Source organism: Saccostrea echinata, unplaced genomic scaffold (genome assembly GCF_033153115.1).
Source record: "Saccostrea echinata isolate AGI-Se365-2 ecotype Australia unplaced genomic scaffold, CSIRO_AGI_Sech_v1 ptg000002l, whole genome shotgun sequence".
Classification (NCBI taxonomy): Eukaryota; Metazoa; Mollusca; class Bivalvia; order Ostreida; family Ostreidae; genus Saccostrea; species Saccostrea echinata.
The window spans coordinates 20745008-20770111 of NW_026889751.1; the positions used below are offsets into that span (position 1 = coordinate 20745008).

The window sequence follows — 25104 nt, forward strand, 5'->3', positions numbered from 1 at the left end:
ATTTTAGATGCTGAAAAATGCAGAAAAATGTTCAATATTCACTAATGATAGGTGTTAAATGATCAAACTCAATCAACAACCTAAGAAAAAACAATAAAAATATTTGACCTTAAGTAATTAGGTATTGGCAATATTATTCTAAAAATAACTTTTTCATGGTTGCCATGGTAACACAATGTTACCATGCTAAATGTGTTGCTAAGATTGGGTAAATGCTACTATCTTCAGGAAAAACAATAAATTTCATGACTGGCACATATACATCCTTAGGACCTTGCAACACCGACAACATAAGAAAAAATGGGATTAATTGTTACTTTGCAGTGTAACCATGGAAACAATGTACCAGTTGTTTAAAGTGGTATTTTTTTTGCTGCATTAGGAATTTACTTACCTTTTATTCAAGAAACGTATTATTTGACTCACCTTGAATAGTACTTATCTGGTAGAACTAAAGTTGAATATCATATATTGATAACGTTTGTTGAAAAATACAACACTGTTGCAATGGTAACCAAGAAGAGAAAATGTTTGATTTTGTTAATTTTATATCAATATTAAACCCTATGTGCCAGCTTTTTGCATCCAGTTAGAGATTACGTGGCAGTCAAAATTGAAAGTCAGCTTAGTTGTTCATAATTATCAATCATAAAAGTTTTGGGAATCTACATACAAGGGTACGTATCCAAGGAAACAGAAAATTTTTCAGATTTTTTTGCATATTTTTTCGGCTTATTTCCATAGCAACGCTCTATTTAAAGAATTGAATTTGAGTTTTTTGAAATGTGAAAATTAGGGTCACATGAACGTCTTTAAAAATTGATCATTAGTTATTTAAAAATATGCTTTTTAAAAAGATAGGATTAGATTTAAACACTAATAGAGTAAATTTAAAATCCCTTCTTGGTATTAAAACCATGGCAACCATTGCCAACCTATAAGAAATATCATATTTCTTCCTTGGTATATGTTACAAGGATCTTTTGTCTATTATTTGCTTGCATTTCAACCTATATTTTTTTTTTTATTCTTAAGTGTTTGATTTTATAAAATTAAATGAGCAAAATTATTACTTTTGAATACTTTGTTTCCATAGTAACGTATGTAATAATTGATTTACCAAACATGTTTATCATGCATTAAAGACATCAGGCCTACAACTTTCAGAAACAATCATTGCCACTTGTTTGCTTTGCTGCAAACGTTAACTGTGGGACTCTGAACATGTTGAAAAATGCCATTTTTCAAACTTCAGGACATGTTGCCATGGTAACCATGACACGTAGCAACCAATTTCTGCCTGATTTGAGTTTATGGTATCAAAGACTTTTATCATAGAGAGTTTGGAGAAATTCTGAGACTATGCGTGCCACAGCTCCTATATAAAAGTTCAAGTCGTTACAGAGAATGGCTCTTAATTACTAAACATAGGAATTAAGCAGACAGTAAGGGGAATACATCAGATAGTTTCCAAGCCTGGTTATTTAGATGTAGAGAGTGAAAAGGGAGTAATAGATTTCGAATAATAATTAATTAATAAATAACAATTATTGCTTGAAAAAGAAAATGTCATGTTATCTAAACAACAGTGCAATTGTTTATATTTTTACAAGCACAAGTCATTAAAAGTATATTTAGACCAGTAAGAGGTCCATAAGTCATTATATTAGTGTACATTCAAGAACTTAGAAGAAATGCTTTAGATTTTTGACAAGTCAAATAAAATAAATATGTATACGAAAAAAAAAAATATAATAAAGATAATATATAAAAAAATGTTTTAAAAATGAAAAAAAAGGAGGGGAGATATCTATTTGGTTTAAAATTCCATTATTGACTGTACTCTTTTTCACTGGAGAATTTTGATGACAGGAAGCACTTTATCACTTGATTATAAATGCGTTTCCACTGACTCTAACTCAATGAGGAGGGGCAAATTGATCAAATTTTAATTCATCAATGTAATTGTTGGTGATTCCACAGAGTACTTACTTTATTATATAAATACAATGGTATAAACATATTGAAATTTAAATAAAAGTCTCACAAATGGTAGAGAATTATTTATTATTTAATTGTAGTCAATACTTCAATTTTCCTGGGTTGAATAGAATTTAGATTATTTGAAATTATAAGTAACAAAACCATGCACTCATGTTTGTAGTTTATGCACAACTGCACTATCATGCACTTACATGTATTAATTAACAACATTTTCATTGCAATTAATAAGATAAAGTACACATTGAAGAAATCATTGAATTTAATTCATAGATGTTTATAAAAAATTTAGATAAACATGTCTTATTGATCAACATATTCCTGTATAATTTTAGTTACATGTGTTCACCATGTTTAAATAATTCCTTTAAAATCTGCTAGTGTTTGCCAACTGGGGTATGTATAATAATTATGTTTTGGTGATGAAAAACATTGTTATATGTTAATGTACAATGTATGTTTGTGTAAGTAGAGGCAGAAACCTGAGTCAGTGTGCTTTATAAATAGATTCAGTTTTTTTTATTAGCTCACCTGAGCCGAAGGCTCAAGTGAGCTTTTCTGATCGAAATTTGTCCGTTGTCTGTCGTCGTTGTTGTTGTCGTTGGCGTTGTTGTCGTAAATTTTTCACATTTTCATCTTCTTCTCCAGAACTACTGGGCCAATTTCAACCAAACTTGCCACAAAGCATCCATGGGTGAAGGGGATTCAAATTTGTTCAAATGAAGGGCCACGCCCTTTTTCAAGGGGAGATAATAGAGAATTTGTGAAAAATTAATAGCATCTTTTAAAAATCTTCTTCTCAAGAACCACAGGGCCAGGAAAGATGGAACTCATGTGGAAGCATCCTCAGGTAGTGTAGATTCAAGTTTGTCCAAATCATGACCCCCGGGGGTAGGGCGGGGCCACAATGGAGGATCAAAGTTTTACATAGAAATATATAGGAAAAACTTTAAAAATCTTCTTCTCAAGAACAGCAAAGCCATGATGAGTCATATTTATATGGAAGCATCCTCAGGTAGTGTAGATTTAAGTTTGTTCAAATCATGACCCCCGGGGGTAGGGCGGGGCCACAATGGAGGATCAAAGTTTTACATAGCAATATATAGGAAAAACCTTTAAAAATCTTCTTCTCAAGAACAGCAAAGCCATGATAAGTTATATTTATATGGAAGCATCCTCAGGTAGTGTAGATTCAAATTTGTTCAAATTATGACTCCCGGGGATAGGGTGGGGCCACAATGGAGGATTTTAAGTTTTACTTAGAAATATAAAGGAAAAATCTTATAAATCTTCTTCTCAAGAACAGCAAAGCCATGATGAGTTATATTTATACGGAAGCATCCTCAGGTAGTGTAGATTCAAATTTGTTCAAATTATGACCCCCGGGGATAGGGTGGGGCCACAATGGAGGATCAAAGTTTTACTTAGAAATATAAAGGAAAAATCTTTAAAGATCTTCTTCTCAAGAACAGCAAAGCCATGATGAGTTATATTTATATGGAAGCATCCTCAGGTAGTGTAGATTCAAATTTGTTCAAATCATGACCCCCGGGGTTTGGGCGGGGCCACAATGGAGGATCAAAGTTTTACATAGCAATATATAGGATAAACCTTTAAAAATCTTCTTCTCAAGAACAGCAAAGCCATGATGAGTCATATTTATATGGAAGCATCCTCAGGTAGTGTAGATTCAAGTTTGTTCAAATCATGACCCCCGGGGGTAGGGCGGGGCCACAATGGAGGATCAAAGTTTTACTTAGAAATATATAGGAAAAATCTTATGAATCTTCTTCTCAAGAACAGCAAAGCCATGATGAGTTATATTTATACGGAAGCATCCTCAGGTAGTGTAGATTCAAATTTGTTCAAATTATGACCCCTGGGGATAGGGCGGGGCCACAATGGAGGATCAAAGTTTTACTTAGAAATATAAAGGAAAAATCTTTAAAAATCTTCTTCTCAAGAACAGCAAAGCCATGATGAGTTATATTTATATGGAAGCATCCTCAGGTAGTGTAGATTCAAATTTGTTCAAATCATGACCCCCGGGGGTTGGGTGGGGCCACAATGGATGATCAACGTTTTACATAGCAATACATAGGAAAAACCTTTAAAAATCTTCTTCTCAGGAACAGCAAAGCCCTGATTGATCATATTTATATGGAAGCATCCTCAGGTAGTGTAGATTCAAATTTGTTCAAATCATGACCCCCGGGGTTTGGGCGGGGCCACAATGGAGGATCAAAGTTTTACATAGCAATATATAGGAAAAATCTTTAAAAATCTTCTTCTCAAGAACAGCAAAGCCATGATGAGTTATATTTATATGGAAGCATCCTCAGGTAGTGTAGATTCAAATTTGTTCAAATCATGACCCCCGGGGGTTGGGTGGGGCCACAATGGATGATCAACGTTTTACATAGCAATACATAGGAAAAACCTTTAAAAATCTTCTTCTCAGGAACAGCAAAGCCATGATGAGTTATATTTATATGGAAGCATCCTCAGGTAGTGTAGATTCAAATTTGTTCAAATCATGACCCCCGGGGTTTGGGCGGGACCACAATGGAGGATCAAAGTTTTACATAGCAATATATAGGATAAACCTTTAAAAATCTTCTTCTCAAGAACAGCAAAGCCATGATGAGTCATATTTATATGGAAGCATCCTCAGGTAGTGTAGATTCAAGTTTGTTCAAATCATGACCCCCGGGGGTAGGGCGGGGCCACAATGGAGGATCAAAGTTTTACTTAGAAATATATAGGAAAAATCTTATGAATCTTCTTCTCAAGAACAGCAAAGCCATGATGAGTTATATTTATACGGAAGCATCCTCAGGTAGTGTAGATTCAAATTTGTTCAAATTATGACCCCTGGGGATAGGGCGGGGCCACAATGGAGGATCAAAGTTTTACTTAGAAATATAAAGGAAAAATCTTTAAAAATCTTCTTCTCAAGAACAGCAAAGCCATGATGAGTTATATTTATATGGAAGCATCCTCAGGTAGTGTAGATTCAAATTTGTTCAAATCATGACCCCCGGGGGTTGGGTGGGGCCACAATGGATGATCAACGTTTTACATAGCAATACATAGGAAAAACCTTTAAAAATCTTCTTCTCAGGAACAGCAAAGCCATGATGAGTCATATTTATATGGAAGCATCCTCAGGTAGTGTAGATTCAAATTTGTTCAAATCATGACCCCCGGGGTTTGGGCGGGGCCACAATGGAGGATCAAAGTTTTACATAGCAATATATAGGATAAACCTTTAAAAATCTTCTTCTCAAGAACAGCAAAGCCATGATGAGTCATATTTATATGGAAGCATCCTCAGGTAGTGTAGATTCAAGTTTGTTCAAATCATGACCCCCGGGGGTAGGGCGGGGCCACAATGGAGGATCAAAGTTTTACTTAGAAATATATAGGAAAAATCTTATGAATCTTCTTCTCAAGAACAGCAAAGCCATGATGAGTTATATTTATACGGAAGCATCCTCAGGTAGTGTAGATTCAAATTTGTTCAAATTATGACCCCTGGGGATAGGGCGGGGCCACAATGGAGGATCAAAGTTTTACTTAGAAATATAAAGGAAAAATCTTTAAAAATCTTCTTCTCAAGAACAGCAAAGCCATGATGAGTTATATTTATATGGAAGCATCCTCAGGTAGTGTAGATTCAAATTTGTTCAAATCATGACCCCCGGGGTTTGGGCGGGGCCACAATGGAGGATCAAAGTTTTACATAGCAATATATAGGATAAACCTTTAAAAATCTTCTTCTCAAGAACAGCAAAGCCATGATGAGTCATATTTATATGGAATCATCCTCAGGTAGTGTAGATTCAAGTTTGTTCAAATTATGACCCCTGGGGATAGGGCGGGGCCACAATGGAGGATCAAAGTTTTACTTAGAAATATAAAGGAAAAATCTTTAAAAATCTTCTTCTCAAGAACAGCAAAGCCATGATGAGTTATATTTATATGGAAGCATCCTCAGGTAGTGTAGATTCAAATTTGTTCAAATCATGACCCCCGGGGTTTGGGCGGGGCCACAATGGAGGATCAAAGTTTTACATAGCAATATATAGGATAAACCTTTAAAAATCTTCTTCTCAAGAACAGCAAAGCCATGATGAGTCATATTTATATGGAAGCATCCTCAGGTAGTGTAGATTCAAGTTTGTTCAAATCATGACCCCCGGGGGTAGGGCGGGGCCACAATGGAGGATCAAAGTTTTACTTAGAAATATATAGGAAAAATCTTATGAATCTTCTTCTCAAGAACAGCAAAGCCATGATGAGTTATATTTATACGGAAGCATCCTCAGGTAGTGTAGATTCAAATTTGTTCAAATTATGACCCCTGGGGATAGGGCGGGGCCACAATGGAGGATCAAAGTTTTACTTAGAAATATAAAGGAAAAATCTTTAAAAATCTTCTTCTCAAGAACAGCAAAGCCATGATGAGTTATATTTATATGGAAGCATCCTCAGGTAGTGTAGATTCAAATTTGTTCAAATCATGACCCCCGGGGGTTGGGTGGGGCCACAATGGATGATCAACGTTTTACATAGCAATACATAGGAAAAACCTTTAAAAATCTTCTTCTCAGGAACAGCAAAGCCATGATGAGTCATATTTATATGGAAGCATCCTCAGGTAGTGTAGATTCAAATTTGTTCAAATCATGACCCCCGGGGTTTGGGCGGGGCCACAATGGAGGATCAAAGTTTTACATAGCAATATATAGGATAAACCTTTAAAAATCTTCTTCTCAAGAACAGCAAAGCCATGATGAGTCATATTTATATGGAAGCATCCTCAGGTAGTGTAGATTCAAGTTTGTTCAAATCATGACCCCCGGGGGTAGGGCGGGGCCACAATGGAGGATCAAAGTTTTACTTAGAAATATATAGGAAAAATCTTATGAATCTTCTTCTCAAGAACAGCAAAGCCATGATGAGTTATATTTATACGGAAGCATCCTCAGGTAGTGTAGATTCAAATTTGTTCAAATTATGACCCCTGGGGATAGGGCGGGGCCACAATGGAGGATCAAAGTTTTACTTAGAAATATAAAGGAAAAATCTTTAAAAATCTTCTTCTCAAGAACAGCAAAGCCATGATGAGTTATATTTATATGGAAGCATCCTCAGGTAGTGTAGATTCAAATTTGTTCAAATCATGACCCCCGGGGGTTGGGTGGGGCCACAATGGATGATCAACGTTTTACATAGCAATACATAGGAAAAACCTTTAAAAATCTTCTTCTCAGGAACAGCAAAGCCCTGATTGATCATATTTATATGGAAGCATCCTCAGGTAGTGTAGATTCAAATTTGTTCAAATCATGACCCCCGGGGGTAGGGCGGGGCCACAATGGAGGATCAAAGTTTTACATAGAAATATATAGGAAAAATCTTTAAAAATCTTCTTCTCAAGAACAGCAAAGCCATGATGAGTTATATTTATATGGAAGCATCCTCAGGTAGTGTAGATTCAAATTTATTCAAATTATGACTCCCGGGGATAGGGCGGGGCCACAATGGAGGATCAAAGTTTTACTTAGAAATATAAAGGAAAAATCTTTAAAGATCTTCCTCTCAAGAACAGCAAAGCCATGATGAGTTATATTTATATGAAAGCATCCTCAGGTAGTGTAGATTCAAATTTGTTCAAATTATGACCCCCAGGGGTAGGGCGGGGCCACAATGGACTATCAAAATTTAACATTGAAATATTTTGGAAAAATCTTTAAAAATCTTCTTCTCAGGAACAGGAAAGCCCTCATTGGTCATATTTATATGGAAGCATCACCAGGTAGTGTAGATTCAAATTTATTCAAATTATGACCCCCGGGGGTAGGGTGGGGCCACAATGGAGGATCAAAGTTTTACATAGAAATATATAGGAAAAACCTTTAAAAATCTTCTTCTCAAGAACAGCAAAGCCCTGATTGATCATATTTATGTGGAAGCATCCTCAGGTAGTGTAGATTGTATTGTTCAAATCATGACCCCTGGGGGGTAGGGTGGGGAAACAATGGAGGATCAAAGTCTTAAATAGAAATATATAGGAAAATATCTTCTTCTGAAGAACTACAAAGCCATGATCATAAGTCATTTTGATAAGGAAGCATCCTCAGGTATAGTGTAAATTCAATTTTGTTCAAATGATGACCCCTGGGGGTAGGGTGGGGCCCAATGGGGGATTGAAAATTTTACATAGGAACATATAGGAAAATATCTTCTTATCAAGAACTGAAAATCATGTTAAGTCATTTTGATATGAAAGCATCCTCAGGTAGTGTAAATTTAATTTTGTTCAGATGATGACCCCCGGGGCAGTGGTGTATCCAGGAATTTCATAAAGGGGGGGGGGGGGCAGTAGAGGCATTGGGTCTGGGGGCTGCATTGAAGCCCCCAGTGGGTCTAGAGCAAGGCCCTGGTGGGGGTCCGGGAAGCTGATGAATTCTTACAAAGAAGAGATGTTTTTTCCTTGATTTTAGGATAATGGACATATAAGTTCTATATAAAAAAATTAAAACGGGGGGTGCATGCCCGGCTTGCCGGCCCTGGATCCGCCTTTGCAGGGGTAGGGTGGAGCCCAATGGGGGATCGAAAGTTTTACATAAGAACATATAGAAAAAATATTTCTTCTCAAGAACAGAAAAACTATGTTTAGTCATATTGATATGGAAGCATCCTCAGGTAGTGTAGATTCAAGTTTGTTCAAATGATGACCCCTGGGATAGGGAGGAGCCACAATGGGGGATGATATTTTTACAAAGGAATATATGGGAATTTTTAAAAAAAATCTTTTCAAGTACAACAAAGCCATTTGTTAAATTGACATGGAAGGTTCCAGATGTTTAAAATTCAAGCCCCCCCCCCCCCCCCCAAGGTAATATTTTCAATACTGAACTGATTTGTACTTTTGCCTAACCAATGTGCTCAGGTGAGCGATGTGGCCCATGGGCCTCTTGTGATATGAGTGAATCAGGGGGGAGAACTCATTTTCCAGTGTATAATAATGATACCCAGACTGTTTGTTTTTGTGAACTAGAAGTATACAATATCATTTTACTTATAGGCCAGAGTTGGATTTGAAGTGTAATTTTTGTTTGTTAGTTGACTGCATGAAGTTTACTGTATAAGCAGGATTAATTTTGCCCCCTGTTATTTTTGCACAATGTCATATTTAATTGTTGCCCTCCATCACACTTGTAAACATACAGTTTCTGTCCATTTTATATTTGCTCAGACACAGTTGTGTTAATTAAAAGAAAGATAAAAAATTTCTGATTGAATTCTGCACCCACTGATGGTGAGAGCAAAAATAAAAGGGGATGAAAATACCCTGTATACAGTAGTACCAATAGTGACCCCTATGTCAAATGTAGAATGTTCAGTCTGTGTTTTGAAATGGATTTGCAATGCTATATGATGCTATATATATATATATATATATATATAGATATGGATATATATGCAGTAAAATTTGGTTATGTAGAACTCTCCTATAAAGAAATGTCTGTTATAAGGAAATTTTTATGAATCTGGTAGAAAACTTTTCACTTCCTTCTTTTGATAGCCTAGGATATAATCTTTGTTATAGTCCCAGTGACTTTCTTATAACCAAGTTTTAATGTAATAAAGCAAGAAATTAAGGACAGTCAAAATTGGAAGAAATAGATGAAGCAGCTATCTTTAGGACCGTAGAGTGTATTTTTATTTACCACATACTGTAAAAGTACTTTTTTTTTACCATGGGGTCATAATTCTGCAGAATCACAATATGTGTTCAATCCATGGGTAAAAAAAATTACACAGATTTCTTGGACCAGTTGTCATTGTATTTCTTAGATATTTTTTTAGTATGCTGTGACAAATTTCCGTTGAAAATTTGTGACCGCATGCGTAGTGAAAATTAATCCCACGTGGAAAAAGTACGTCTACAGTATACCGAATTACATTTGTATACTACATTGTATTTACAAGGAAATGGAATTGTCTTTGTAGCTGTCTTTGGAAACAGGGAATAATGATTTACTGGTAAATTAACAAATTTTAAAGAATTAAGGATTCATATTAGAAATATGAATAATGCAAAGACTTTATCATCTTTTTGCATGCATGACTGTATTTGAGAACAGTTTAATAAGGTGAAACTCCCTTGACAGTTTTTATTTCATGGCCTCACGTGAAGTCCTTATTGAATGTGGATATCATCAGAAAGGACATGATTTAAGTACTAGTAGCTGCTGTTGAGCCGATCAATGTGAGGTCCATTGTATTCCCTCCAAGCTGTGTCCCTGAATCATATATCAACACTTTTTCTCCTCGTACCCCTGATTTTGTAACAGAAAGACAGAATTAAAATCCTTTCTGTCATCTCCAGACCATTTCCAATTGTTATGTAAAAATATACATTCACATGCATGCATCATAAAAGTTATTTCGTCAGTTGCATGTTCATAGTTAAGGCATATTAGTTAAGCTCTGCAACTCCAAGCCTTTTATGCATCTTCAGGATAGTATAGAAGATGAGCTTGTTGGATAGTACTGCTGATCCTATGGGGACGTCTTTCGAGGGTTTGATGATTTATTGTACTACTTAGTTCTAATGGTTTGACATTTAATTATTTATCGACTTTTATTTGAGAGCTTTCCTATGATAAATTAAGCTAGGTTGTTTTGTCTAATCTCCAGGTGTCAAGAGTATTACAGTCACAATTGTTGGGTGTTTTTTGCTGAGTAGTATGAAATTATTTAAGGCTGTTCTTATTGACCTGGGTATAAAATATATCTGCCTTTTATGTACAATGTAAACATACTGATTTTTATATATGTATGAAAGAATCAATTAATGCTTGAAGTTCTTTCAAATACAGTACGTTCCTTTGCATACTTAAGATATTACAAGTAATTGAAATGCAAATAATCATAAATTTGTCAAATTTACCAACAGTAATTCTGTACTGTTTTGATTCAGGGTGCATGTGAATTATTTCTAATAATATTCTCAATGATCAGGATCACGACAATTAATAATGCATAATTATTTATTTCTACTCCAACTTAACGATCTATAACTCCAAATGACTTGGTAAAGTGAAAAGTAACGATGTATATCTGATGAACATATAAATGAGTGCAGTTGTTGTGAGTACAACAATATTGCATTTATTGTTCATACATGCCTTTCTAATTCTGCTTTGTATTGCAGCACTATTGTAAGTATATTATGTCTATTGTTTGAATCTCTCTTTCATAAAATGTACACATCGATCATAATTCCATGTTATCCATTGCAGTGTTGACTATAACATGTATAAGGCACTATAGCCTTTCTGCAGTTCCTCACCCTATTCTTGGTCTGTATAACTCTTTGTTGTTCATTTCAGTGCCGACAGAGGCGCTTGCCTTCCTGGGAGCAGTCGCCCTATTCCTTGCCCTACTCGTCATCTTCTTCTGCTACTTAAACAAGCTCCTCTGTTTCTCCTCGTGTGGGGGCTTCCCTTGTCTGGAAAATCACCCCAAGAAACCCAGAAAAAAGAACGATTTAGGTAAGTCTATACTGTTGTGTGTAATGATATATAGTAATCAAGAAAATTTTTTTGCCTTTAGATTAAATTTATAAGAATTTCTTTTCCTTTTTTTTCAATTTTAATTTGGCTTTCAGTGGTGTTCGGATAGTATAAACCTGAAGCTATCTATATATATTAATAAGACCCTTTGATATTTACACGTTGGCAATAAGAGTGAAAAACGTAGTTACATGATGTTTTCCCTGGAGACAGTTTTGTTGAAATTTAAGGTACAAGGAAAATCTTTATTGGTTATACACAGAGATTACAAAGTAGAGCATTGATTGATTCAGCTTCGATAAATGAGACATAAAAATCCACATGAAAAACACCTCATTAGGACAGAGATAAACCTGAGAAATGTTAGCCCTTAGTTTTACAGGGGAAAGTTTATTAGATGCCTGTGTTTTTTTAAGTTGTTTTTTTTTTCTTGGATTTTGGATTTCACAGAATTAATTTTAGAATTTCAAGTGACATATTTTGAAAATCCCTCCTCATAAAATAGATATAATAGATGTCCTTGTGTAGGTTTTTGCTTCCTGAATATTTTTTTTTTATTCAGAAGCATTGAAAATCATTAAAAAAAAAAACAATCGTAACCCTAATATATAGTACACTAATAGTTGTTAAATCTTGTGCACTTTAAACTTGTGCACTTTAAACTTGGTAAGAAGATTATGAATTTACCTGAAGACAGCCACTAGCTCAGGTACAAAGAGTGTCAGCAGTAAATAGGAGGGGGAAATTGAAATATCTTTAGTAATGATGGTACGTTTATATACATGGTTGAGCTGAATTAATACATGTGTATCCTATTTTGTTGGGCAGTTGAAATTTTAACTAATTAAAAAAATTTAAATTTATTTCAATTATTTTTTCTGGATTTACATTAATTGTTTGATTTGATTTTTTTTTTTAAAGTAATCTTTGCATTATCATGTGATAACAATATTTGTAATGGAGCATTCATGTTGCGGGTTGCTAAAGGAAGATATCTCAGTTTTTCCACAAGGAAAGATAACTCCCACTATGGAGACTATTTTTCAAGTTGATTAGTCAGATTAAGATTCATTGTCCATTTGTTGTCTCATATAAAATTTTGCTCAAATGCATTAATTTTCTAAAAGAAATCTAATATATAATTGAAATGCACACACAATTTTAGCGTACCCTGAAGGGCAAAAATTGACAGATGGTTTCATTTTTCTTTCAATTACAATTTTATGAAGGAGTACATGTACTTATCACACTGAGAGTTAACTCTCTTATTAGAAGGTAAGTTAACCTTAAAGGAAATTAAAAAAAATCGAAATAAAAAAAATTTAGACCTCAGTTATGGGTGTAATAAATTAAACTTAGAAATCACAAAGAAAAATTAGTGATGGCATGATCTGAATTGTTTCACCACTGAATTCAAGGACATTTTTAGGTTTCCATTGCTTAATAATAATAATAATAATAATAATAATACTTTATTTATAGAAGGTAACCTGATTAGTGCAAGCACTAGTCTTCCTCAGGGCCTTCTTTATAACACATATACAATGTATATATACAATAAACACAAATCACAATTATGAGATAATAAAATATAAACACTATGTTACAACAGAATAAATAAAATCATCAAAGCTTAGTTCAAAATGTGAAAAGGAGGGGGGGGGGGGGGGGAGGAAATCACATATTTTCACGTAGAACTAGTACGTTTCGTAAGTAAAAAATTTTCAACACTACTTTTAAATATTGCAAGGGATTGGGATTTCCTGATACTTATAGGTAACTCATTCCAGATAATAACCCCTGAATATTGTAAAGAATTTTTAAATAAATTTGTTTTGTATTTTGGTAAACGAAGTTCGGAATTTGTTTCTGAGCGCAACGTATATGATCCAGAACTTTGAAATTCAAAAAAGTTATGCATATAATCGGGAGACATACCATGAAATGTTTTGAACATTAGAATGCTTTTCTGTAAATAAAGAAGTTCATGAACCGTTAACCAGCCTAAAGTGTTAAATAAAGGCATTGAAGGTGCATCATATTTTTCATTTAAGATAATCCTTGCTGCACGTTTTTGAAGTCTGTAGATTCTGTCGATGTGCGTTTGAGGAGAGTTACCCCAAATAGATAAACAATATAAAATTGATGGTAAAATAAAAGCGTTATAAAATAGTTTTCTAGTATGCAGTGGAAGAAACTTTTTAATTTTTCGTAAAGTAAATAATTTATATGTAAGAGTTTTGCAAACTGCATCTACATGACAAGTATATTGAAGAGTATGATCAATGTGAACACCTAATAATTTCTGCATTTCCACATTTTCAAGGGGATGACCGGAAAGTTGTAAATGAAGACTAGTGTTTTCTAATTTTGATTTCTTTTGTTGTGTGCCCATTAACATACACTTTGTTTTATCGGTATTCAAAAGCATCTGATTTTGTTGACACCAGTTTTGTATTTGATAGAGGTCATGATTAAGAGTTGTTTCAATACGTGAAATATTGTTACCATGAAAATGCATTGTAGTGTCATCAGCAAACATATCAATATTACAATGTTCAACAGACAATGGTAAATCATTAATGTACAATAGAAATAATAAAGGGCCTAATATAGAGCCCTGTGGCACACCTGCTGTAACTGGCAGTGATTCAGATGTGTATGCACCTATTTTAACACTTTGAGTTCGATGATATAAATATGATTCAAACCAATTAATTGATATTGGATCAAAGTGATAGCATTTAAGTTTTCTAATTAGTATATCATGATTAACAAGATCGAATGCTTTGCTAAAATCCAAGTAAGTAATGCCAATGAAATTTCCTTGATCTATTGCATGCAGCCAATTATCAGTTAGTTTTGTGAGAGCTGTCTGGCATGAGTGAAATTCTCTAAATCCTGACTGTGCTTTCATTAATAAATCGAAGTGAGAAGTAAAGATGCGTATATTTTCTGCTACATGCTTTTCTAAAACTTTCGATATAGTTGGTAAAATTGAAATTGGGCGATAGTTTCCTGGGTCTGATTTATCACCCTTTTTAAATAGAGGAGTTACTTTTGCGACTTTTAGCTGTGAAGGAAAAGACCCCTTGATTATGCTAGAATTTATTAGATGTGTTAGAGGTTTTGATATTATACTAGCTGAAAGTTTAAGCAATCTAAGTCCAAGAAAGTCTATGCCAGCAGATTTGTTTACATCTAGACTCTTTAACATATTAAATACTTTTTCTTCATTAATCAAAGGAATTTCAAAAAAGTCTTGATCTCCAAGTTTTGCCTCAGTGTATCTTTTCAATTTTTCTGAATCAAAAGTAGTAAATGAAAGATTGTTTAATAATTTTCTTGGAATTTGTGCAAAATGTTCATTAAAAGCATTTGCAATATCCTGTAAATTATCAAGATCTAACCCGTTATATGTTATATTGGAAGGGGATGAGTTTTTGTCTGATTTTGAGGCCAGCTGATTTAAGTGACCCCACATTTCTTTTGACGTAGAACTATTTTCAATTACTTTCTTATAATATGTAGATTTTGCATCATTAATTAAAATTGTGACTTTGTTCCTCCAAAATCTAAAATTTTCCATGTCTCCCTGTTTATGGTATTGATCTCGTAAATTCCTAGCATCATTTATTTCTGGAGTTAACCATTTAGTGCGAAATTCTGATTTAACACGCTTTGTTTTAACTTTTGCATGCTTATTAATTATAGCATTGAAAATATCATAGAAACAGTTTAAGATGTCATTTGGATCATGCAGTAGGATTAATTCATCAAAATTTGCATTGTTTAAATCAAGCAAAAATTCTGTTTCATTAAAATTTTTAAAGTCACGATATTGTATTTCAATATGTTTGTTTTTACGTTTCATGCTGTTAGAGCTTCGTGTGGCACATATTGGATAATGATCAGACATTGCTACAGGGGGTACTGCTATTTCACATATGTTAGCAGGGTGCGTAGTGTAGAAATGGTCAATGAGAGTTTTAGAGTTATTGGTAATTCTTGTTGGGGTGTTAATTAATTGTGTTAATCCAAAATCTACAATTGCAGATGACCAACTCCGCGGGGGGTCTTTGAGCATATCAATATTGAAATCACCTGCAATAATCACTTCCTGGTCATCACAGCAGGTAGCACACTGTAACTCTCTTACAAAATCATCAACCCAGCAGGAGGGGACAGATGGTGGACGGTAAACTGAACAATAAAGTATAGGCTTAGAATTTCTAAGATTAATTTCAAGCCACATTGTCTCAATATTGCTAATTTCTAAATCCTTACGGCGTTTATACTTCAGATCATTTGAGATATATGTAACAAGTCCACCACCACCCCTTCCTACTCTGTCTTTTCTTTCAAAAGAATATCCTTTTATATTTATAACACAATCATTAATATTTTCATCTAGAAAGGTTTCACATAAAGAAAATATGTCAACGTAATGCTGATCTTGTAAATACAAAACCAATTCATCTAATTTTGGTAAAATGTGACACACATTCAAATTGACAAAATGTAGACCCTTTTTCATTAAAGCAATATTTGATTTACATATATTTTGTTTTTCTTCATTTTGAGTATTTGGCACTGGGGGAGAAATTGTAGGGTTTTGTTTAAAATTTGAAAAAGTGTTTTTCTTATTTATACATGCATCTACATGTTCAGATGTAAAATTTAAATCATTTGAGTAATTATTAGATAAAGGACATCTGCAAATTGGTTCATTACAATCAAAACAGAGATTATTTAAAGGATCAAAATAATTATTGACATTGATAATTGGACAGTTTTTCGTATTATCGGCACAACTTTCATTGCCGCGATCCTATTTGGTACAGAACTTCTGCTTGTGACCTTGATCACCACAGTACCAACAAACAACTTTGTTTCCATGTCGGCAGTTACGCGAGGAATGACCTTGCTCTCCACAATAATAGCATGTCTGCACAGATGAGGGTCGTTGTTGTTTAAGAATTTTTACATGTGTGTTGTACAGCTTAAGAAGCAAAGCAGTACCACGATCGGCCAAGTGAATGCCATCTCTCCAAAAGGAAGGGGAATTCCAGTGCTTGAATGATTTGCTGGTCTCGATAAGTGTAGCACCATATTCCTCACAAATATATTTTATGCACTCATTTACTTCAGTAACATCCGCATCACATCTTGGAATCACTTCCGATAGAAACACTGAAATTGTACGATTTCTCTTCTTGAGATCTGCAATTATTTCAATGAAATCATCCTGAATCGCATCAATGTTGCGCAAGTTAGCTACATCATTACCACCAGCCTGGATGATGACATTTTTGATGGAGGATACATCACATCTCTGTAGTTTTGTGCGGATGTGTGAAATGCTAGCACCACGATTAGTACTAACATTCACACTGGAATCTAAGCCTCGGGTTTTGATTCGTTGAAGAATAGAACTTCCGATGACCAGGGTAGTTTTTTGCTTTCCTTCTCTTGCTGAAATAGATGGAGAAATCCTTGTGAAGCTGCCTCGTTCTTTAGGAGTTGATATAGGCTGACTCTCTCTGGAAGGGTGTAAGTTAGGGTTGTCCTTTGTCGCAACCATTTTGGTTTTCTGTGTGGGTTGTAAATTTTTCCATACAGAACTGGCATCTATATCTGTTGATGTGCTGGTGTCTTTTTTGTCGACACTAAAAGAATATTGGCTGTGTCTCGATATTCCAGTTTTAATGGAAAGTCCTTCAGTTGAAGTTCCCTTCTGTTTCAATTGTATTCCCGGAGTTTGTGTGGAAGCGTTGGTACAGGCTTTTGTTTGTTGTGCTTCCAGGAGCTGCTTCTTTAGGAGATTTACTTCTTGTGTCAGCATTTTTACAGTCTCAGAAAGAAGTTTCACATTTTCGGAGCTGCTACATTGGTGACAAGTTGTCTCCACATTTGATTCATTTAGCTGTTTAGAGGGTCTCGGGGTCGATGTACAGTTGGGTTGACTGACAATAATTTTGCAATCTGTTAGAGAGTCAGTTTGGCTTATATCTACTTGACTCTTGACTTCGTCTAGAAAATCATTCCTATACCATTCAAATGCACCAGTCCCTTGAATGAGAATTGTATTTGTGCTTCTGTAAATTGTTACAGTTACCGAGTCACACATCGATTTATAGATGCAACCATTTCTATTATTATCTCCATGAAAAAGAAGCATCTTCTGTAGCACAGTTGACATAAATTCATGCTGCTGGCCATCATAGTTTATGGTCACACTTTCTGCGTTAAGTTTAACATGAAGAAAGTCTGGTATACTCACTGATGGAGTTAAGTCCTGTTCCTTGTTTGTACCAATAAATGATTGTGATAATCCATTAAATGAATTCAGAATTGATGTAAAAAGACTAACATTTGCACTGAGATCCATCATTTCTTTATCATTTTAACTATTCACCTGAGTGTAGATAAGAGCACTGAAAAACACGTCTTATCTCTTCGACGTCTTTCAAGCTTAATAGCTTAATACAGTGATATACTGTAAACGTGGTTATATTGAAGGGTTGAAAGTTTGACGATTTTGATGTTTTAGTAAAATGACGATTGAAAACTCTGATGATATGATAGTATTTAACAGTACTCTTTAACGAGGATATGAAAGTTGACGAGTGGAAACTTTGACGATTTTAAGTCATTCATCAATTTCGTCTTAGTTTCCATGTCGTCAAAGTTTCCACTTTTACAGTATATACACTGTTCACTAAACTTTGATTATGACACTTAATTCTCTTTATTAGTTTGTTGAGCTTCAATTTGTCAAATTATTATCCCCATTCGTAAAAAAGATATGAATGAAAGAATTTTGAAAACATAACACCATAACCGACAAGCAAAGCTGTTAGAGAGAAGAAACTTGTAATTATAATCTTCCATCACTACTGGAAGCTTATAGGAAGACTATGGTGGATGATTCTGGATGATCATGCAGCTCTTTGTACAATAACAATGTTTAAAAAACAATAAAAAACACTGGAAAGGGACAAATTAATATTACCAAGAAAAGTAGAACAGAGATTATTTTCTCTAATAACAAGTTTAGTTGTGGAAAAAATAGAAGGGTCGGAGTAAAACAACAAGCTTAGGTAATATGCTTAAGAGAAGAAAATATGTAATGAAGAAAAAAAAGATTGCATGCTTTTTTCCACTTTCATTCCTGTTGATTTGATCAGTACATTATGGTCAATATATTTATATACATGTGTACTGGTACATGTATATCTTTACTGAATGGTCATCATACAGCGGATCTCTGCTCCTGTAAGGATTTTTTTCTTCATTAGACTTAATGAAGTTTCCACACTTATGGTACATTTATATATAAGCTTTATTAAGCTTTGCCTGACTTGCTGTTAAGGATAAAAGCTTTTCCTTCTCTCTAATTAAAAAAGTCATCCTTTGTAATTCTTTTTTAACACCCACATTATAGATTATAGATGAATATTTAATGTCAATCCCACTTTTAGGGAACATCTTTGATACTCTAGAGTTGTATACAATTGTAACCAATTAAGGTAACCGAGGAAGGATAAACATTGTACAGTGGACCAGCTCCTGTTAATTTGGCACACGGCTGCCGTAATTGCAGATCTGCTGGTACAGTCTAACCGTACATTATGAGTATCTAACTGACAAGACGAGATGTCTCTGATACTCGGCAGAGTTTTATTGATCAACCCTGAGACACTGTCTGTTGTATTTTGGCTATCAAACTGGAACCTGTAAATTATCTCAGGGGGCTTAGTGTATATGATCATTAACCAGAATTTTCTCTGCAATAGATGTATCCATTAAAAGGTGTCAAGGGAGTTGAAGGATTTTTGTGAATAGTGTGGAGTAAAGAGAAATTATTGACTTACAACTTGATCTGAATGAACTTTTACTACGCATGGCCAGACGCAAGAGAAATAAAATTTACGCCAAGAGTTCATTTGTTTAGAAGGAGAGATTTTTTTTTTTTCTGACAATGAGTGGGGATGTATTCTGTTTTGTCTAGTTTTTCAAATCACCTGCAGCATTCAATAGATATTTTGGTTGTTGATTGGGACAATATGGTTACTGAAATACTCAGTGCAAAGGAGGTCCTCGGGCATGCACATACTATATTTTTTGTTGGATTTAATTTTAAATACATGTGTATGTGTTCTACATAGTTCACTAATCGTCATGGCTGTTTTTGTAGAAGATATTTAACACCAATAATTTGTGTAAAGGAGGTTTAAATCTTTGAAGATTTTTTTTTTCCCATTGCAATCGGTCATGGGTTACAACAGTGTGTGATTTAAAAATAACTTTTTGTGTCACTGAAGGAAAATTGACAGAAAGTCAACATACATTCTATGCCTTGTGTCCGGTGTATTATTGAAAATTCAGTTATTATGAATTATTATTATTATTGAGGACTACACAGGAGGAGTTGTTGATCTTAGACTTGACTTTTACCGTGTGTATCTTTTTAACATCTACGGGCATATCACGCCAGATTAGTAATTTACTGAAAGCATATATTGTAAAGTTAATCTAGAGCAATGAAAGGACCCTTAGCAAAAACAAATGCTATATTTGCATTGATTTTTGATTTTATTTGTCTTGAAAATACATTGAACATTGGTTATGCATTTATTTTTGATTGAATCCAATTCAAAAATCTTCAGACCATTGATTTTGGAATGATTGAAATTTGATTTTTTAAATAAATGTTGTTTCAATGCATTTATTTTGCATTTATCTTGAATTTATATGATGTCATACCAATAACAAATTACACATGAATTGATCTCTTTGGTAAATCCATGATTGAATTTGTATTTATTTTCTTAAGCATTGATTCAGAAATAAATGGTAGCTTTATCAGCTGTGTATATTGCTGGTTATATTAGTGCTGACCAGCTGTAAATATATCCAGGGAGAGGCTGATAAAAATCACGTGATTACTCTACGTCACTTTATCAGCCATTTCAAATTCTGCTGGCGCTGCATCCAGACAAGCTAGAAGCCATGATGTACTTTGATGGAAATGATCAACTTTTGTTGTGTTCTTCCCTGTGGACTAAACTATTCAAATTATGGCAAAAAGTTGTGTAGAATCTAAGAATGATGAAGACAGCTAGTGTTGTTTTGTGACAGACAAGTGATATTGAAGGTGATGAAAAGATGGTGCTGTTGAAGTAGATGCCATACAAATAATGGATACATTACATGGAAGTTAGTAATTCATTTACTTGAATTTATAACTGCATGTACTGGTGAATTTTTAAGATAAGTATTCAAAATTTTGGTAAAGATACATGTGATGGATTATTAGTAATAATGTTTGCATTGAGCATGATGCTGGATATTGTTTGTTACCATATGTATTTATTCTATGTTACTTCTCAAGTTTCATAACATCACTTAAATGTTTTAATATGTATTACTTTAACATTTTTCTGTGATGTCACAATAATGCTAAGTGACATCAAATAAATGCTTCATACTGTATTTCATTTGTTTTGCATTGATTTTGCATTTTTCCGTGATGTCAGATTAATCCTTCATCTCATTTACATATTTCGCAAAAATCCAGCCATTTTCAATCAAAAGTCAATGCAAAATAAATCAAAATCCAATGTTCAATGCTATTTCAATGCTTTTTTCCCATACAATTTAGCAAGGAGGCACAGTTGATTTCTTTGCAAATCAAAAAACAATGAAAATCCAATGCTCAGAAAACAACTACAAAATAAATCAAAATTCAATCAATTTGATTTTGCTAAGGGGACCGTTCAGAGAAGCTCGCACAGCAGCTAAGGATATTTAAATTGTATTTTGGATGATATATCCATTTCTGTATCTATAAGCTGTTAAGCTATTGTCAGCTTACTGCAGATTTATAAACTTTGTAAATGGAAAAGGATTTCAATTTTGATGTCGCCAAATCCCTGCATTTGCTTCCATTACTTTCACTTTAACAGTGCAGAACGAAGAGAGATAATGAAAGTGAAGTAACTGCAAACATTAGCACTAAAGCATGCTTATCACCTTGCCTATGGAGGAAGTGGATTAGCCGCCTTAATGGATCTTTGTATAGTGCAGCAGCTTCTCTGGAGCATCTGATTTGTGTGGAGTCTGTCAGCTTTACTTTGCATCTTCAACGTGACAGAGGCAAGCAAACTGGGTTGCAGGTCATTATATATACCATAAAAGTTTGATGTGTTGCTTATTCATGGTGCAGTCAGACATGCAGTCTGATCATCACAACTTGTAATGTTTGAAAGTTACAAAGGTTGTGCACAAGGTTCTATGAAAAAGGTATGTTCCGTAAAAAACTAGAAGGACTAGATGTCAGTGGAGCTGCCGGGCCAAAACGGGGCAAAAGCTCGCTGTTCTGTTGTTGTGTTCAGAAATCACAGTCTTATTGTGACTCATTGACAACAAGTAAACAGGAATCAGGGAGCAATGGAACCACTGAGGGAACACAAGTGACCCCTGACCTCACTGAGGAATCTCAAGTGACCCTTGACCCCAAAGATGATCCAGATGGAAACCGGAAATTGACAAATGGGTCATGTAAGGCCAAGGATAAGAGCGAAGAAAGTAAGATTTGGGTCAGGAGAAATTTTAATTCTTGATATTCTATGTAGACTCAATGAAGCCAGGTTTATTGCTTGCTTAAAGTATTTTTTAAGATATGTTTGCTTTTACAAATCTAAAAACTAGGGAAAATGAAAAAATAGAGCTGTTTTACTCAAAATTTCTTTTGGGAGAGGGGTACTGTAAATCACTTTTTATTTGTGAGAACTTTATTTTCGCATAATTACGCGGGACTGTCTGCTCGCGAAAATTTCCTTCTCACATATTTTTTCATTAGTAAAGAGTATATACAACAAAACCCAGAATTCGTGAAAATTTTGACTTGCTTATAAATACATAATACCTATCTCGAGAAAATAAGTTGTCATGAAATTTTGGTGATTTACAGTATATTTTTTGAAAAATGTATTTTTTGAGATACTTTGCTTTTGAATTTGTCATTATAACATTAATGACCTAATGATAAAGGTTCAGAACTGTAATCGATACGGTAACCCAAGTTACATGTACATACAAGTTGTTTATCGGGATTCACTTTGTAAGTTTTGGATCATTAGTTTGGCCAGGAAAATGGTACGTTTTATACATATACATCAATTGTTATTCTGATCTAATTGCATTTGATATTTTGGTACAAATGTGCATATGTTTTAGATGTATAAATGTTGACTACATTGTATTTTTAAATGGCTTCATTCTTTGTGCATGTTAACAGCTGTAAGCTATTTTTCCTTCACTGAATCTATTATTTTAATGATTATTTTTTTTCTCTATAATGCACATGTTTGAGGAGTATAAACATAGTTTACTATAATGCTTGAAATCTATGTCTACCATTTAATCTGTTATATTTACTTTAAACCTACAAAAATAAGGGAACTCAAAATTTAGCTTAATCTTCCTCACCAACTGATTAGTGTTATCATAAATTAGAACATTTTGAACCAAACTGTCATGTGTTTGACTTTGGTTGTAATCAAATGTACTTGAATTGGTGGACAAGGCTCAGTTCAAAAGGTGCTAAAATATGAACACTTCTAAAATAAGAATGTTTAGAATATCTTGCAGGGATAGGGTGGGAGATCTAGAGGGAGAAAGACCCATGACCCATATTAGAGGGTCTGCAGTTCAGTTACTATGTGGAGACCACCGAACTTTTTTGAAAGGTTTTGTAGGAAACTCGCCATTGTTCAATTATTATTATATTTTGTTCAAATTATCCTATTAATTAGAAAATTTGCACATTTGTTTTATTTGTTCTTAATAAAATGTTGATAATTTTTTATGAATTTATCTCTTAATTTCCTTTCTGGAGTAAAAGTAAATGTCTCAATAATATCTGAACAGCTGTCGTATAAGTCAAAACTTTACACATGACATTGAAAATATTTTAAAGTCTTTGGATGATTGAAATTGAAGTGGCTGTTTTAAATTTATTGATACAACCAGGTTGAAACACCCCCCCCCCCCCCCCCCCAATACTTACATTTTTTTCTATTAAGGCATTGATAGAAATTTTACACTTTGTGTTCACAAATGAATTTGAGTTTCAGTTGAAAGCTATATATTATTGGATATTCTTTCATAATCTTCAGAAAAGTTTCTGTTTCTACAGATTATCCTGAATTATTGAACGGCTTGGGATATTATCAATATCATGAAGTGTTTGTTGTCGGTATTTTGCTTTGTGTGTTATGGCTCTGGAATACCTATAGAATCACTAGCTTGTTTTATACTCGCTCATATCTCTTCATGGTTGGTCAAAGATTGAATTCTTGATGAGAAATGTATGTTTCTGAGATGCTGCTGTCTGGAATGAATTATTCAGGAGGATGTTATCATCTTGGTTGATAAAATCTAAGTTATAAATCCAGACAGAATTATATAATAGTTCAATACATGTATATCCTTCATAAGGAAATGTGGAGGAAAAAAATGTCTTTCTCTGATCTTTATGAGATGAGATTTTTGTCACAGTTTGCAATGCTTAATTATTAAAGATACCCATATTATTTTTGTGTTTATTGATGATTGGAAATAAGATTTCATAGGGATTGTACACAAATGAATCATACTGACATTAAAATTTATAATTTGTTAGTAATGTATGTTTGTTTTTGTGTGATATCTTGACCTATGTCTGTTATCTTGAAGTTTGATTAATATGTTGACCCTTTCTTTTGTAGGTAATGCCTATGTCTGATATCTTGACCCTTTCTTTTGTAGGTAATGCCTATGTCCGATATCTTGATCCTTTCTTTTGTAGGTAATGCCTATGTCTGATATCTTGACCTATGTTTAATATCTCGACCCTTTCTTTTGTAGGTAATGCCTATGTCTGATATCTTGACCCTTATTATTGTAGGTAATGCCTATATCTGATATCTTGACCTATGTCTGATATCTTGACCCTTTCTTTTGTAGGTAATGCCTATGCTTATGATGACACCAGTTCTTCCAGTGACAGTGATGATGAAGTTCTGAAGCGTTACCAGGAAACCTTGAAGCATAGAAGCAGCATACAGCGCTCTGACACAAAGCATAGTGTTGCTAACTCAAATAACAGTAATATTGGGAAAAAGAAGAAAAGTAGGTTAATATATTAACATTCAAAGTGAGACATATGGTGACAGTCAATTAATTTTGTAAACATAGGGCCATTTTATGCATAATGTGAATCCATACAGTACTACTGTAGCTTTCTCATTTTATCTTCTCTGCTAACTAATAAAATTTAGCTTAATCAATACATGTACAATGTTTCGGTCTTTGGAACCATTAATTAATATTCTCAAATTGAATTTATCACATTATTAGGGAGGAAGTGTATGTTTAATGTTAAGGTATTAAATATGTTTGATAAAGGTCTTAATACAAAAAAAAACCTGCATTCACAGTGAGAGATAACGGAAGGTTGCTT

The 25104-nt window shown here is 34.0% G+C and overlaps 1 protein-coding gene across 2 annotated transcripts in view; it reads left to right on the forward strand.

The window, feature by feature from the left end:
* Nucleotides 1-25104, forward strand: part of LOC133174146 (synaptotagmin-14-like) — a 40819-nt gene that overhangs the window by 2973 nt on the left and 12742 nt on the right. Inside the window, exons 2-3 of one of the 2 annotated variants that reach the window (XM_061309213.1) lie at nucleotides 11412-11573; nucleotides 24609-24777. In XM_061309213.1, coding sequence (XP_061165197.1) covers nucleotides 11412-11573; nucleotides 24609-24777 — 331 coding nt within the window. The remainder of the gene's footprint in view (nucleotides 1-11411; nucleotides 11574-24608; nucleotides 24778-25104) is intronic. The other variant, XM_061309206.1, reaches the window with a different exon arrangement.